The sequence below is a fragment of the Leucopleurus acutus genome, assembly GCF_964270905.1.
Source record: "Leucopleurus acutus genome assembly, chromosome: 16".
Lineage (NCBI taxonomy): Eukaryota > Metazoa > Chordata > Mammalia > Artiodactyla > Delphinidae > Leucopleurus > Leucopleurus acutus.
In genome coordinates this window covers 34,721,304-34,736,409 of record NC_139158.1, presented here as the reverse complement: position 1 = coordinate 34,736,409, position 15,106 = coordinate 34,721,304, and the positions used below count along the sequence as shown (strand labels likewise).

Here is a 15,106-nt window from a genome sequence, read left to right as displayed (position 1 = left end):
AACAGTGAGAGGCCCGTGTACCGCAAAAAAACAAAAAACAAAAAACAAAAAACGACGTTTCCTAGGAATTTTGCCAAGCTTACCCAGGTCTCCCCAGTTGTCAGGATATATATGCATGTTATAAGTGTGGTTTCAGGGGTCACAGAGCACCTTTCTGTGGGTCAGCCAGGCCTGGCTGGGCCCTGACTGTCTCTGCTGTCTTTGTCCCCCAGTGTAATGTCCCTGAAGGAGGGCTGGTCCCCAAGTCCCTCTACCTGACGGAAGAGGACCAGGAGCACAAAGACCAGCTGCAGCAGTGGAGAGAGACCTACCAGTCGGCCAGCGTGCTCCGCGGGGCCCCCCATGAGGTGCCGGGGTCCCGGCCTGGGCGGGCCTGCTGGGCTGGGTGTCGTTGTAGGTCAGGGACCCCGAAGTGGAGTCTGAGTGGAGGGTTCTTGTGCCAGTGATGTGTAGAGGATGAGGGCTCAGGAGAAACCTGTAAGGAGGGCGGGGCAGAAGCTAAGCCAAGAGCTGGTTTTAGCCACGGTCTAGCCCAGCCTGATCCGTGAGGAGAGCATGGCAGGGGGCCAGCCTCTTGTACCCTCATATCATCCGGTCACTGGCTGTGGGTCACCCTGCGGTCACCCTGCTTCAGGGTGGATCCTCCCAGGCATTTTTCAGTCAGAGGTGGTTCTGTTTGTCCAGAGCAATTCTTGGACTTGGGGTCGGGGCTGAGGGAATGGAGACCGGGGTGGGCACCCACACCCCTGCAGCTAACTTCCCCACCCTGGCTCCCACCAGGCTGGACGTTCAGACCTCACCTGTCACCTGTCCCCACGTAGGTCGCAGTGGAGATTCTGGAGAGGGAGTCAGTCATCACCTGGGACTTTGACATCCTGCAAGGGGACGTGATGTTCAGTCTGTACCACACCAAGCAGGCTCCCAAGCCGGGCCCCCGGGAGCCTGGTGCCAGGGCTGGCGGGCAGCTGACAGACAAAGGCTGGGCCCTGGGTGCAGATTACAGCCGTGTGGAGGCCCCCCTCATCTGCCGGGAAGGGGAGAGCATCCAGGTTCTGTTTCTTTCTTTTTTTTTTTTTAATTTATTTATGTATTTATTTTTTTGCCCATGTTGGGTCTTTGTTGCTGTGCGTGGCTTGTCTCTAGTTGCGGCGAGCGGGGGCTACTCCTTCGTTGCGGTGCGCGGGCTTCTCATTGCCGTGGCTTCTCTTGCTGCGGAGTACAGGCCCTAGAGTGCATGGGCTTCAGTAGTTGCAGTGTGCAGGCTCTAGGGCGCATGGGCTTCATTAGCTGTGGCTCGCAGGCTCTAGAGCACAGGCTCAGTAGTTGTGGCGCACGGGCTTAGTTGCTCCGAGGCATGTGGGATCTTCCCGGACCAGGGATCGAACCCGTGTCCCCTGCATTGGCAGGTGGATTCTTAACCACTGCACCACCAGGGAAGTTCCTAGGTTCTGTTTCTTCGTTCATTTATTCATTCATTACTCAGGACTGAGTGTCCACTGTGTGCTGGGTTCTGGGGATACAGCAATGGACAAACTGGACCTGGTCTCTGGCCTCAGAGACCCTGCGGGACAGTTGGGGAGAAAGATTCTGGCAGGGCCCCATCCTAAGAATTCCGAGACTCTTGTCAAAGATGCAGGTTGCTGGGGCCCACGGCAGGAGGGCCGGCTCAGAACCTCTGGGCGTGGGGCCTGGTGTCTGTATCCCTCACCTCTCACTGTGATCCCTTATGCACAGTCAAGTTTTCAGAACCCAGGCAACAGAGAAACTGTAGGTCTGGGAACAGCACTCGGACGTGTCACCAGAACGTGAGCCACCCCTGCTGACCCCCACATTCTCTGTGAGGCAAGTGCTTGCAGGTCAAACATCACCAGCCTCAAACACACACGCACCCACGCACGCACTGGCGAGCAGTGCAGATCTTACTGGAGGTCTCCTAAGGGAATTGAGCAGACAGCTGTCACATCATACACCAGCACCCCCGCCCCAGGGTCCCACCGAACATCCCAGCCCTTTTTCAAAGTTGCTCTTCTTATAAGAACTAACACCCTCCTGGGCTTCCCTGGTGGCGCAGTGGTTGAGAGTCCGCCTGCCAATGCAGGGGACACAGGTTCGTGCCCCAGTCTGGGAAGATCCCACATGCCGCGAAGCGTCTGGGCCTGTGAGCCATGGCTGCTGGGCCTGCGCGTCCGGAGGCTGTGCTCTGCAACGGGAGAGGCCACAGCAGTGAGAGGCCCGCGTACCGCAAAAAAAAATCAAAAAACAAAAAAAACCTAACACCCTCCTTTCTTGCTGTCCCTCTGCCCTCAACAAACTCTAAGCACATTTAAGCTCCCTTTCCAGGTCTCCTCAATTTGCAAATCCCACTCGGCAGGACAAGGGCCCAACAAAATCCAGGTGTTTAACCAAACCACACCTCTGGTGTCCTATAGCCGCACCCCCTAGGCCTTGACCCCCACCCCCCATCTCGATTAAGAGGAAGGCTCTCAGCTGCCAGGGATATGGGGTAACAGCGGAGGGGAAGCAAAGGTGGCTTTGGGACACCCCAAAAGGAAGGATTTGCTGGTGGACTGGTTTAGAAAGGGCCTCCTGTTCCCTGGTGGACCAGGGCCTCAGGCGTGTGGCTGCTGTGTTTCAGGGCTCCCACGTGACCCAGTGGCCTGGCGTCTACCTGCTCCAGTGGCAAATGCACAGTGCCCCTGGCCACATGGCCTGCAGCCTCCCAGGCGTGGAGGATGTCCTGATGGCCCTGCACAGCCCTGGCCCCAGGTGCAAACTCCTCTACTACTACGAGGTGCTGGCGTCTGAGGACTTCAGGTACGAGGGGCCCCCGACTCCCCTCCAGACCAGGCCCACAGCATGCCTGAGGCCACTTCCTTCTGGGCCAGGGACACTGGATTCACCTCCTCTGCTTGCCCTCAAGCTTCTCCAGGGTGGGGCCCTGGCATGGGTGTTGTTAAACTTGCCCGTGGCTCAGCGCCCTTTCATGAGCGATCAGATCGCTGTGCTGCTTCAGCCTCAGCTGCAGAACCCTGCCTTCAAATGAAGCCATGCACAGAAGCCTAACATACCAGATCGATTGGTGGGGGGAGAAGGGGAGCCTGAGCCCTCCTATGTGTACCTCCCCTCACTCCTAGAATTCCATAAAACTGGGTTTGGACTGCTCTAGAACATTCTAGAATAATGCCTCACAGACAACTCTCCCCAAGTGTTGCTGTCAGAGAGACAGGGATGTGTAGTGGTTAAGACCTCCGGCACTTCCTGGTTGCTCTGTGACCTCAGGCAAGTCACTTTAGTTCTCTGAGCCCCAACTGTTAACTAGGAGCCCCTACGTCATGGGGTTGTCCTGAGGATGAGATGGTTGGGGGAAGCCTGCCCTTCACCTGAGCATACAGTAAGCACTCAATAGTGGTTTCTTCCATACCTTGTGTTTTATCTTTTAAAAACAAGTGTGATTTTGCATCCTGCTTCGTGATATATCTGTGTAGTTTCCTTCTAAAAATGATGCTTTAAATTGTTTACCGATGAGTAAATTTGAGGCTCCGAGAGGGTACTGAGTCTGGACCCATATCCAAGGCAGAGCTCCAGGGATCCTAGGGGCACATGCAGCTGGCACAGGAAATGCTGGGCCTGGGGATTCCCTGGCGGTCCAGTGGTTAGGACTCCACGCTTTCACTGCCGAGGACGTGGGTTCAATCCTTGGTTGGGGAACTAAGATCCCACAAGCCGTAAGCACACCCCCCAAAAAAGAAAAGAAATGCTGGGCCAGCATCTTTACTCCAAAGGGAGACCCCACAGGGTGTCAGAGGGTGGTGATTCCCTTTGGGAAGCAGCCTGTTTTGGCCATTGGGGCTCAATGTGGGAGAGAGAGACTGAGGTCCAGAGGCACTCAGACACACAGACACCTGCATCTGGGGGCTGCTGCCGTCGGAAGGGCAGGTGGAGGCTGAGGGGTGGGCCGGATGCTGCTTGCCAGCCTGTCTTGTGTGGTCAGTGTGGGGGAACCTTGCTGCCCTGACCTTCAACAGTGTCAGGAGAGAACCAGTTCAAGGCTGCTCTCAGTGGGCAACCGGTGGCCCTGGGGAGGCCAGACAGATAGGGTCTGCCATCATGGAGCAGGAGACCACGTATCCACACCCGAGCACCGATAGATGCCATGAAGTTATTCCAGCCTGGGGTCCTTGCTCAAGGTCACACTCCAGGAGGTGCTAGAGGCCTTAACATAGGGCGCTGTCAGAGCCCAGGACCAGGCCTGGCACAGGGTGGGCAGGGGTGCGGGGGTGTGGGGGAGGTGTCTGGGAAGTGACATTGGAGTTGAGATCTAGGCAGTGTGCACACGATCACCTGGAGGGCTCGTCAAAATGCAGACTCTGATTGTGCAGCTCTGGGGCGGGCCGGAGAGTCTGCAGCTCTAACAAGCTCCAGGAGATGCTGGTGCTGCTGGTCCCCGGACCACACTTTGAGTAGCTGGGCCCTAAGGCTGCACTCTCCAACCCGGTAGCTCCTAGCCAAAGGTAACAATTTAAACATAGTGATTAGAGCTAAATAAAATGAAAAGTTCGGTTCCTGGTCACACTAGCCACATCTAGAATGCCCAGCAGCCCCATGTGGCCAATGGCAGCCGTGTTGGATGGCGCAGATATGGGACATCTGTTATTTGTCATAGCAGAAAGGTCTCCTGGACACTGCTGCTCCGTAGTCTGGAGTGGGATTTGACTGGGCAAATTGGGCAGGAGAAAAAGGCTTCTGGCAGCAGGTGTAGACACACAAGGTCCCACGATGGGAGGCAGGTGTCAGAGGAGCTGAAAGGAGGCGGAGAGGGGAGGCTGGAGATAACGGGGTCCCCTCTGCGCCATGCTAGGCCCCCGGGTCAGGGAAGCCCCTGAATGGTAGGTGGAAGGCTGGGCTCTTCTTGCGGGGAAGTGGGTGCAGGGAAATGGGCTGGGCTTCGTTTCTCATCACAGCTTCACTTGCTTTTCCCTCTGCACTTGCCCTCTGTGCCTGGGGCGGTTACCAGCCCTGTGGAAAGGGCCCTGGGGCCTCATTTGCACCCAGGGCTGTGTCACCACCAGAAGGCAACGTGCGTGTGCTTCCTCCCCAGGGGCTCCATGTCCAGCCTGGAATCCTGCACCAGCCGCTTCTCCCAGCTCAGCGCCACCACCTCCTCCTCCGGCCAGTCCCACAGCAGCTCCCTGGTCTCCAGATAGTCAGGACCGAGCCCTGCGGGGCAGCCTGCTCGCCTCCCACATCCACAAGTATCCACGAGGCCTGGGACCATGTGGGCTGCAGCCCTGGATCTGGACATAGCCAAAATCGGGCTGGCTGGAGCCCTGTGGGCTCTTGAAGTGGTGAGAACAGAATCATCTCAGATGGGGCTTCGCGTACGAAAAGCCAAGGGGTGGGCTAACCGCGTTCAGGTCTGGGGGCTCAGGGATGTCATCAGGCTCAGTGCCCCCCTGCACCCCGCCACCTCTGGCTCTGCTTCCCTGGGGTGGCCTCCTAAGACTATTGGGGTTCCCTCCATAAGAAGCAAGAATGTTGGGTGTTCGCCATAGCATCTAAACCCATAGCGATGCCCTGGGTCCCAGGATATGCTGGTGAGCAGTCATTTGAGTTACAGGCCCCACTTTGGGGGGGAGCCGCCTACCCTGGACTTGAAGTTCATTTTCCCAGCACGTGACTGGGCAGGCCTAACCCTGACCACCCCTGACTTGAAGAGGGTGGGAAGGCCCAGGTTTTCTGCTGAGTTCCAGGCAGTGATAAAGCGGCTCTGGCTATCTTTATGCTCTCTGGAGGTCCCTTTCTCTCCTGGGAATCTGTTTAATTGAAACTTTTTTGGTTGTAAGTCACCTCCCAGTGGCTTAAACAAAAAAGGGTGACCAATCATGGGTGCATGTAACTGGCCAGTGTAGGAGGACTTGCTTCAGGTAAGGCTGGATCCAGGCTCTCAATGTGTCATCAGGACTCCCCTGTGGTGTGGGGGCTATGACTTTGTTGCAGCTGCCCTGGGGCAAATCTGACCCCCAGAACCAGCTCCAATATTGAAAGACTTTCCCCGAGTTCCTGCATGGGAGGGGTGTGGGTCTCCTTGGGGTCTGAGGACATTTCTCCTTTCATTTCCTGGGCCTGCAAAAAGGCAACAGGTCAGAGGTCACCACTGGCAGCCTGCAGTCTGATCTGGCCTGCTTTTAATTTTTTTTTTTTTTTTGCGGTACGCGGGCCTCTCACTGTTGTGGCCTCTCCCGTTGCGGAGCACAGGCTCCGGACGTGCAGGCTCAGCAGCCATGGCTCACGGGCCTAGCCGTTCCGCGGCATGTGGGATCTTCCCGGACCGGGGCACGAACCCGAGTCCTCTGCATCTGCAGGCAGACTCTCAACCACTAGCGCCACCAGGGAAGCCCCCGGCCTGCTTTTAGTGTTTTTGTTTTTTGCCTAAACAAAAGGTTTAAAAATTGGGGCATTTCACACAGAAATCAGGATTTACAGCTTCACTTAAGCATATAGGAGTGTTGGCCAAACAGAGCCACTATTGCTGTGTAAAGACAACACAGCTGCGCCCCTGGATGGGGCCACCCCAGTCCCCACCCCTCTCTATCAACCCACCCCTAGCCCACATCACTCGCTTGCATTGTCTGCCTGGGAGGGACTTCACTGAAGTAGCTCCACAGTCTGGGGCGAGAGACTCAGCGTTACTCCCATCTCACAGCTTTGCTTACAGTTGGGGTTGTCTCTGGCTGACACCCAGAGTCGCTGGGCCTTGCCCAAGGGGTGGGTTCACAACCAAGGGGATGTCACCTCCATGCAAGCTCGACATGACGGGGCAAGGACCTACTTCCATGCCACCCTCAACCCCATACCTGGAGGAGAGGGAAGGAGCCGTCCTCAGAGACCCCCTTCTCCCTGCAGAGAGGGAGCCTTGCCCACCTTTAAGGTTTTCAGTTCACTTCTCAGATATAGGAACAAAATCCCAAACTCTGTATCCTGCATTAAGGTGTATGTGTACATGCATGAGGGAGAGAGAGAGGGAGGGAGATTGGAGACATTCTTAAAACAAATTGCTCCCATGTCACCAGGCGTTTCTCGCTGGGAGCAATCTGCAATATTTTCAACTATCTTTAGGTGAATTTCTAGCTTGTCTCTACAAACTAGAAGCATTTTGGGGTAAGCTGCCCTGGCACTCCCCGCACACTTAGTGTCTAGGACTAGCCCCCAGTGAAGGATGGAGAAGCCTTTCCTTCACTTGAGTTTATAAGTAGCTTTTGACAAGTGGAACCTGGATCTGCTGATTCCAGAGAGGAAGGTCGGCTATCAGCTGTGCAGACTTAGCAGCCGCAGCGATGAGGAGCCTCTACCCTCTCTTTTTGAGAGCTTGCTCTCCGCCCCACCTCGGGAAAGCCCCAGCTCAAACAGGTTTAAGCAACAAAGGGAATTCCCTGGCTCCTGTAACTGGGATGGCCGAGGGTGGTGCTTGCTTGCTTCCGGTACGACTGCATGCAGGAGCCCAGTGTCCTCAGGCTCCTGTGCTGATCCTTAGCCTCACCCAGGCCTCTTGGTTCTGCATCACTTTGCATGCTGGCCTGTCCTCTTGTCCACCTTCAGGGGAAGGTGGCTGCCAGCAGCCCCTAGCCTACAACCACAGGGCTCTCAATCTCTAAGCCAGAAAGAGACTCTTTCCATCTCAAATCCCAGAGAAGGCTCTGACTGGCCCTGGGCAAGTCACGTACTCACTCTTGTGGACATACTGGCCAAGAGGCTGGGGGTCCTGTGATCGACATTCCCTCCAGAAGCAAGAGTGGAGTAGGGGAGGGCCAGTCACCCAATGGACAAAGGGAGCTGGGCCACAGGAGCAGCAGGTGACCACAGTGGCATCTGCTATTGTTCTTCTGTGCTGGAGGTCCCTGGGGCCCATGTTGGAGCATCATCAGTCAGTAGCCATTCTTCTTACCTTTGGGAGGCTTGGGGTTAAAAATCCCAGGAAGCGCTGCCGAGCTCTTGGCTTCTAAATTCCCCAGACCCCAGGGCTGGAAGCTCCTTGCCTTGGTTTCTTCCTCCATCTTGTTCATTAGCCTATTGTGGCCAGGACAGAAATGGCCCATTAGCAATAGGACCTGCCCAGGCACTGGGTTTAGGAGCCTGGGTCATAAAATCTCGACAAAGTGGGGTTCAAGCCGCAGCCATCCTTTCACTAGCTGTGTGACCTCCAGCAGGTGACTTAACCTCTCTTTGCCTAAATATCCTCATCTGTAAAATAGGGATAGCAGAGCCTACCTCATTCACTGGGTTGTAGTGGGATGAAACAAGAGTGGCTGTGAAGTCCTCAGCCTGGCACATGGAAAGCTCTTGATAAAAGTCAGTGGTTATTCTGATTATTTAATGCTTCTCATCCAAAGACTCCAGACTTCCTGTGAAGACATCCGTCACTGTTTTACACACTGTGCATCTGGAGAAAAGTGGGAGATTGGGATACTAGTTACCTCTGACTTTCCCTTTTTAGAAACTTCTTGTGTTCTCTGGGCACATCCACTCATCTGTAAGAGCATCATTCCAAGTGGTGTTTCCCTCAACAAGCTACAGAATGTTCTCCCCACGGGTTGAGACTTTTTTTCCTACCCTGCGTCTGGAATTTCTCCCCCTGTAAAATGAACTGATCACACAGTCTGTTTCAGCCAGGAAAACACGATGTTTCTTGTTCACCGGATCGTTTGCTCCAACCAGAAGCATTAAACGTTTTAGATTTGGATGTACCTCTGTTGTCTACTTCCTAGAACCCTGGAGGTTTCCCTGGATTTGTTCAAGAATTACTCAGCTATTGCTTAAAAGACTCAAGAGCATGTTCAACAGGGGTGACATCACCCTTAAGGGGTTGCAGATTGGTTCTCGGAGGGAAGAGGGTGGCACAAAAAAATCACGTTTTTAACATATAAAGCACAAATATAGTGTATTAGTTTCCTAGGGCTGCTGTACCAAATTACCACAAAGTTGTAGCTTAAAACAGTAGAAATTGATTCCCTCACAGTCTGGAGGGCAGAAGTCTGAGATGAAGGTGTTGGCAGGGTTGTGTTCCCTCCTAAGGCTTTAGGGGAGGATCCTTCCTGCCTCTTCCAGCCTCTGGAGGCTCCTGGTATTCCTTGGCTTGTGGCCACATCACTCCAGTCTCTGCCTCTGTCTTTACCTGGCCTTCACCTCTTTGTGTCTTCTCTTATATAAGGACACCCAGTCATTGGATTTAGGGCCCATTAAATCCAGGATGATTTCATCTCAAGACCCTTAACCAATTACACTGGCAAGAATGCTACTTCCATGTAAGGTCACATTCTGAGGTCCTGGGTGGACATGAATTCTGGGGCGACACTATTCAACCCACCACATATGCATACAGTGCATGAACAGACACATGTGCAGTTTTCAGTGTATTAAATGCGGGCCTCTAGGCCCCACTCATCACTGCCAACACCGAGTCTTGGGAGTGGGCTCCTGGATTCTACTTGCCAGGTATCCAGGTGAAGGTGAGGGCCCTGCTGTCCATCTTTCTGGGCTGCTCTGCCCTCTCCCCTGGGTTTTACCGAAGTCCCAGAGTTGCATCAGAGGACAGCCAAGTCCTGACATCAGGAGGGGGCGGGGGCCTGTCTGGGGTGGCCCCTGTCCTTCCTGCGAGCGCCCCTGGGACACGGAGTAAGGTGTCACAGGCGTCGTGGAATTCCCTTTTTTTTTTTTTTTTTGCGGTACGCGGGCCTCTCACTGTTGTGGCCTCTCCCGTTGCGGAGCACAGGCTCCGGACGCGCAGGCTCAGCGGCCATGGCTCACGGGCCCAGCCGCTCCGCGGCACGTAGGATCCCCCGGGACCGGGGCACGAACCCGTGTCCCCTGCATCGGCAGGCGGACTCTCAACCACTGTGCCACCAGGAAGCCCGGAATTCCCTTTTTTTTTGGCCGCAGCCGTGCAGCTTGCAGGATCTTAGCTCCCCGACCAGGGATTGAACCCGGGCCCACGGCAGTGAAAGCGCTGAGTCCTAACCACTGGAAGGGTCCCTTGTTTTGGAGCAGGAGGCCAAGGGCTGCCGGGGGAGCAGAGGAGGTGCGGTTCCTGTGGCTGCGTTCGGCGCCCCCCCATCCCCCCCGCCCCCACCCGCCCGGAGAGGTAGCAATCAGCTGCTGCTTTTCCACTGGTTGCCCAGGAGCTGTTGGGCAGGGGCTCTCACAACAGCCAGCTGCCATGGGTGTGGCTAAGAGCTCCCTGTGGCAGGCGAGCTGGGGTCAGGTCTGAGCTGGGGTCAGGTTCCACTGCTGACGTCTGGGAGGCCCCTTGGGTTTTCGGTCCAGAGAGGGCAGAACACAACACACCCAGCCTCCCTGTGGCCCAAAGGCTTCCTCTGGGCCCAATTCCTCCGAGGCCAGGGGCCTCTGCAGAGGAGGCGGGTCTCAGGGTGCAAGTAGCTCTTGCGGGAGTTTGGGCAGAGCCTGGAAGGAGCTGGAGGGAGCCGGAAGGAAAGGTGCTGGGTGGCTCTCAAACTTCTCCCCAGCCCATTTCCCCTCCCCTCCCTTCAGCACCCACCAAGGCACTGCTGAGAAATGCGGGTCCCCAAAAGGCACAATTTGAAACCCCTGACCTAAGAGTCCTGGAGCCAGGACACAGATCCTTCGAGAATCCGATGCAAGCTGTGGCGTCACACTTGAATCCCGTTTCCATTTCAGGGCCCCTGAGCCCACCCGTTGATCCCAGGATTGGAATCTTTTTCTGGGGTCTTTCCAGATACTAAAACTAAATAAGGAGCAGCCCAGCAGCTGAGACACATGTCACCATGGCAACTGCCCAACACACAGAACTCTTGGGGTTCCAAGTCAGGCCCCCAGGACTTCTAGTACACATTCTGTGCCCGGGAGTCTTCCATCACTCCCATGGGGTGGGGAGGGAACACTTGCACAGCCATGAGTAGCCCATGTTAACCCCGACCAGCAGTACCAATGACTTAGGCTCCTGTATGTTCGTGTCACAGGTGTTCCCCCAACACCACAGGTAGGTACTGGAATCTCAGACACTATCTTGCCTCCTGCTCCATGTCCCATCTAAGCTCTGCAAATTCCCAACTCCAAAATGTCATGAGTTTCAGATTCTTGGGGTTGCAAGAGACCCCAAAATCCAACACAAACTCTCTCAAGCAAAATGGGGATTTACTGGTGCATGTAATTGGGAAGTCCAAGAATGCTTCAGGTACAGCTGGATCCAGGGGATCAAATATCCCCCTTTCTTGGTTGGGTTCTTCTCCATACTGGCATCACTCTCCTCCATGTGGCCCACACCCTGGATGCTGGACAATCCTGGCAGAGTTTCTCACCCCCACTTCCAGGAGAAGTTCCAGGGTGGGCTCTGATTGGCCGATTGGGACAGATGCCTATCTCTGAACCATCCACTGAGACCACCTGGGACTTGGAGGGAGGTGACAGTGCCAGCCAAACCACAAGGATGGAGACTGGGGGAGAGGTATTACCTAAAGGCAACGTGAGGGAGGCTCTCGGCTGTGGCTCTCGATGCCCTGCCCACCTTCCCTGGGCAGAGGACATCTGGATATACGAACCTGCAACCCTCTCTCTGATGGCTACCTCTTGTGGCTGGAGCATCACCCCGTCCCTGAGAAGGGCAGACTGGAAGTGCCAGGGAGTTAACCCCCAGGAGCAGTTCTCAACTCAGTTCTCAATGAATGAACGTAGGCTGATAAACACCCTCAGCTCCCTGTGAGCAGGTGGCCAACTCCGAGGTGTTCTCTCCACCCCCCAGAGGTCCCAGGGGTTGAGCCTGTCCGCCCACAGTGGGAGCTGCTCACTCAGGCACCGTGTACGGGCTGCCTTCCCTTCCCAGACTCACTTTTCTGTCCCCCAGCAGGGCTTCCTGGGGTCGCCTCCCAAATAAACTACTTGCCCTCACAGCCTAGTGTCAGGTTCTGCTGCCAGGGGACCCAGCCTAAGAAGGGAAGTTACCGAAAGAAGAGAGACTGGATGCTGGGCAAAGATAGATACCAGTGGGTCTTCCCCGGTGGTCCAGTGGGTAGGACTCAGCGCTTTCACTGCTGTGGCCTGGGTTCAATCCCTGGTCGGGGAACTAAGATCCTGCAAGCTGCACAGCCTGGCCCCAAAAAAACAAAAAAAATTAAAATAAGTAAAATAAAAAAAGATAGATACCTGCTTGTGACAAATTTTTTAAAAATCCATGGGCCACAGGGAGGGTGAATGTGGGCAGGACTCACATGGCTCAGAGTGTCCTAGGGACCCTCAGGCACGCCACGATGGACCCTCCCCAGGTACTGCTGTGCTCCCTCTGGCCTGGAGTCCACTAGGCCTGTGCCCAGCACTCTAACTCTCCAGCCAGCTGCCAGCACAGTTGAGAACAAAGATGCCCTCAGTGGACGTCAGACCCTTCAAGACCAGGGTTTCCACAGCTTGTTGCCTCAGGATCCCCGGGGGTGCTCCCTGTAGATTCCTTGACCCCCCCCCACCAACTCCCACCCCTGAGATTCTGATTCAGTGGGTCATTCTGGGGGAATACATTCAGACCTGCAGCCAGGCTTGGGAGCTGTCTTAAGAATATGCCAAATTGGGCTTCCCTGGTGGCGCAGTGGTTGAGAGTCCGCCTGCCGATGCAGGGGACACGGGTTCATGCCCCGGTCCGGGAAGATCCCATATGCCGCGGAGCGGCTGGGCCAGTGAGCCATGGCCGCTGAGCCTGTGCGTCTGGAGCCTGTGCTCTGCAACGGGAGAGGCCACAACAGTGAGAGGCCCACGTACCGCAAAAAAAAACAAAAAACAAAACAAAACAAACAAAAAGAATATGCCAAATCGATTCTAAGGTGCCTGGGAACTTGTCCGAGCTCTTGAAACTATTTCCTACCCTTGAACACTGGCGGCAAAACAACAAAGCAGCCCAGGGGTTCATTAAAAGAAAGCAAAATATGGGACTTCTCTGGCAGCCTAGTGGTTAGGAGTCTGCGCTGCCACTGCAGTGGGCGTAAGTTCAACCCCTGGTCAGGGAACTAAGATCCTGCATGCCACACGGCGTGGCCAAAAAATAAGTAAATAAAAGCAAAATACAAAACTAAACTTCCAGGTGGAGATGAAACACAAGGTCCCTGGAGGAACACGTGAACTCGGTTGTTTATATTTCTGGAAGGAGGAATAAAAACCTGCTCCTGGATCTTTGGACAAGTGGCGGTCAAGTTCCTGGACATGCTGTGAAAACCATTCCCCTCTTTCCTCCAACCTGGTCACAAACTCAGGATGGGGGCTGAGTGAGAAGGGAGAACTTTTGGTGGCTTGGTGGTGGGTATTGTGGGCTGTGGGCTGATGGGTCCACTAGGTGCTTGATGAGATGTGCCCCAGGACACCGACAGACCCTGGCCTGTGGCACCTACTGTAGGACCCAAACATCCTGTTCCCTGTAGGGAATGTCGCAGGCTGGCACGGCAGCTCTCCACACCCTGTCTCCAGGAAAGACAAAGACATACAGACCCACAGATGCATCCCTGCAGGAACTTGGAGGCTGGGAGCTGGCCTGTGATATTTCACTTCTCTGAACCGAATACTTCCTTTCTAAAGTGAAATTAGACCCGTGTTACAGTAGCTCAGCTGCAGTGATGGGTTCAGTCAGCCTCCTGCATTCATGTTCCTTTGCAGCTCTTCATCAAGGGGTGAAGCTTCAAGAGGCTTCGCATCTCTCCCTGGATCCCCATCTCCACATTCATCCCAAGCCTGAGCCAGCCCCCTGGAGGATGACACCACGCGGACCAGAGCTATGTCCTCAGCTGTGGCCACCCCAGACCAGGCCCCAGCTGGCCCATTAGCTGATGGCAGGCACATAAGTGAGCCCAGCTGGACTCGCTGATCCTAGCCCAGATCAACAGAATCACCCAGCTGACCTTAGAAGCACAAGAAACAATTACTTTTCATGAGAAGCAATGACTGGTTGTTTAAAGCCACCAGTTTTGGGCTTGTTTTCTGCATAGCACTAGGTAACCGCTACAGTTACAGTCCAAGATCTGGGTGTTGGCAGATTCCATTCTTGGTGAGGGTCTGCTTCCTGGCTTGTAGACGGCCATCCTCTCACCGTGTTCTCACAGCCTTGTCCTTTTGTGTGCACATGGAGATGGTGCTCTCCTGTCTCCTCCACTTCTTATAAGGGCACCACCCTCATGACCTCATCTAAGCCTAATTTAATTAAACCAAAGGCCCCACCTCCAAATACCATCACATTGGGAGTTAGGGCTTCAACATACAAACCTTGGGGGGATGCAAACATTCAGTCCATCACATGCCTGGATCTATTTGAGGACCTGCTGGAAACAGCAGCACCTCCCCCACCTCCCCTCCCCCAAAAGCTGCTAAGCACACAGTGTGATATTATATTCATAGGGCAGGGTGTCGCCAGGCACTTCCTAAAGACCCTTCGAGGCCACAAGTTACAAACTCTAATACTCGCCGGGATGCAGGTCACAGGTGAGGGAAGCCAGCTGCTGGGGCTGTTATGAGCTGGAGAGGACAGATCCAGACGGCACCAGCCAATCTCAGCTCGGACAAGTCATTGCCTCCTTGCTGCGGCAGGAGGGCATCAGCTGGGGCTTCGAGTTCTTTCTTTTAAAGAGAAACCAGAGGACTTCCCTCGTGGTGCAGGGGTTAAGAATCCGCCTGCCAATGCAGGGGACATGGGTTTGAGCCCTGGTCTGGGCAGATCCCACATGCCGCAGAGCAAATAAGCCCATGTGCCGTAACTACTGAGCCTGCGCTCTAGAGCCCGCGAGCCACAACTACTGAAGCCCATGTGCCTAGAGCCCGTGCTCCGCAACAAGAGAAGCTACTGCAGTGAGAAGCCCGTGCACCACAACAAAGCGTAGCCCCCGCGTGCCACAACAAGAGAAAGCCTGTGCGCAGCAACGAAGACCCAATGCTGCCAAAAATAAATAAATTTATATATATATATAAAAAGACAGAAACCAGAAAACTGGAGTTAACCTCTTGACTTCTAAGCGTTGGTAACTAATTTAAATTCTACTAAAACATGGTGCGGACTAAACTTTCCTCTTTCAAAGTGTGGTCCAGACACCTGCAGCTATCACCTGGGAGCTCA

General features: G+C 54.7%; 1 protein-coding gene across 2 annotated transcripts in view; it reads left to right on the top strand.

The window, feature by feature from the left end:
• SEC14L5 (SEC14 like lipid binding 5) overlaps positions 1–5,204 on the top strand; it is a gene marked incomplete at both ends in the record, with an annotated part of 38,125 nt that extends 32,921 nt beyond the window's left edge. For both annotated transcript variants that reach the window (XM_082856465.1, XM_082856464.1), the window contains 4 exons: positions 213–347; positions 822–1,049; positions 2,636–2,814; positions 5,099–5,204. In XM_082856465.1, coding sequence (XP_082712591.1) covers positions 213–347; positions 822–1,049; positions 2,636–2,814; positions 5,099–5,204 — 648 coding nt within the window. The remainder of the gene's footprint in view (positions 1–212; positions 348–821; positions 1,050–2,635; positions 2,815–5,098) is intronic.
• Between the last annotated feature and the right edge of the window lie 9,902 nt (positions 5,205–15,106).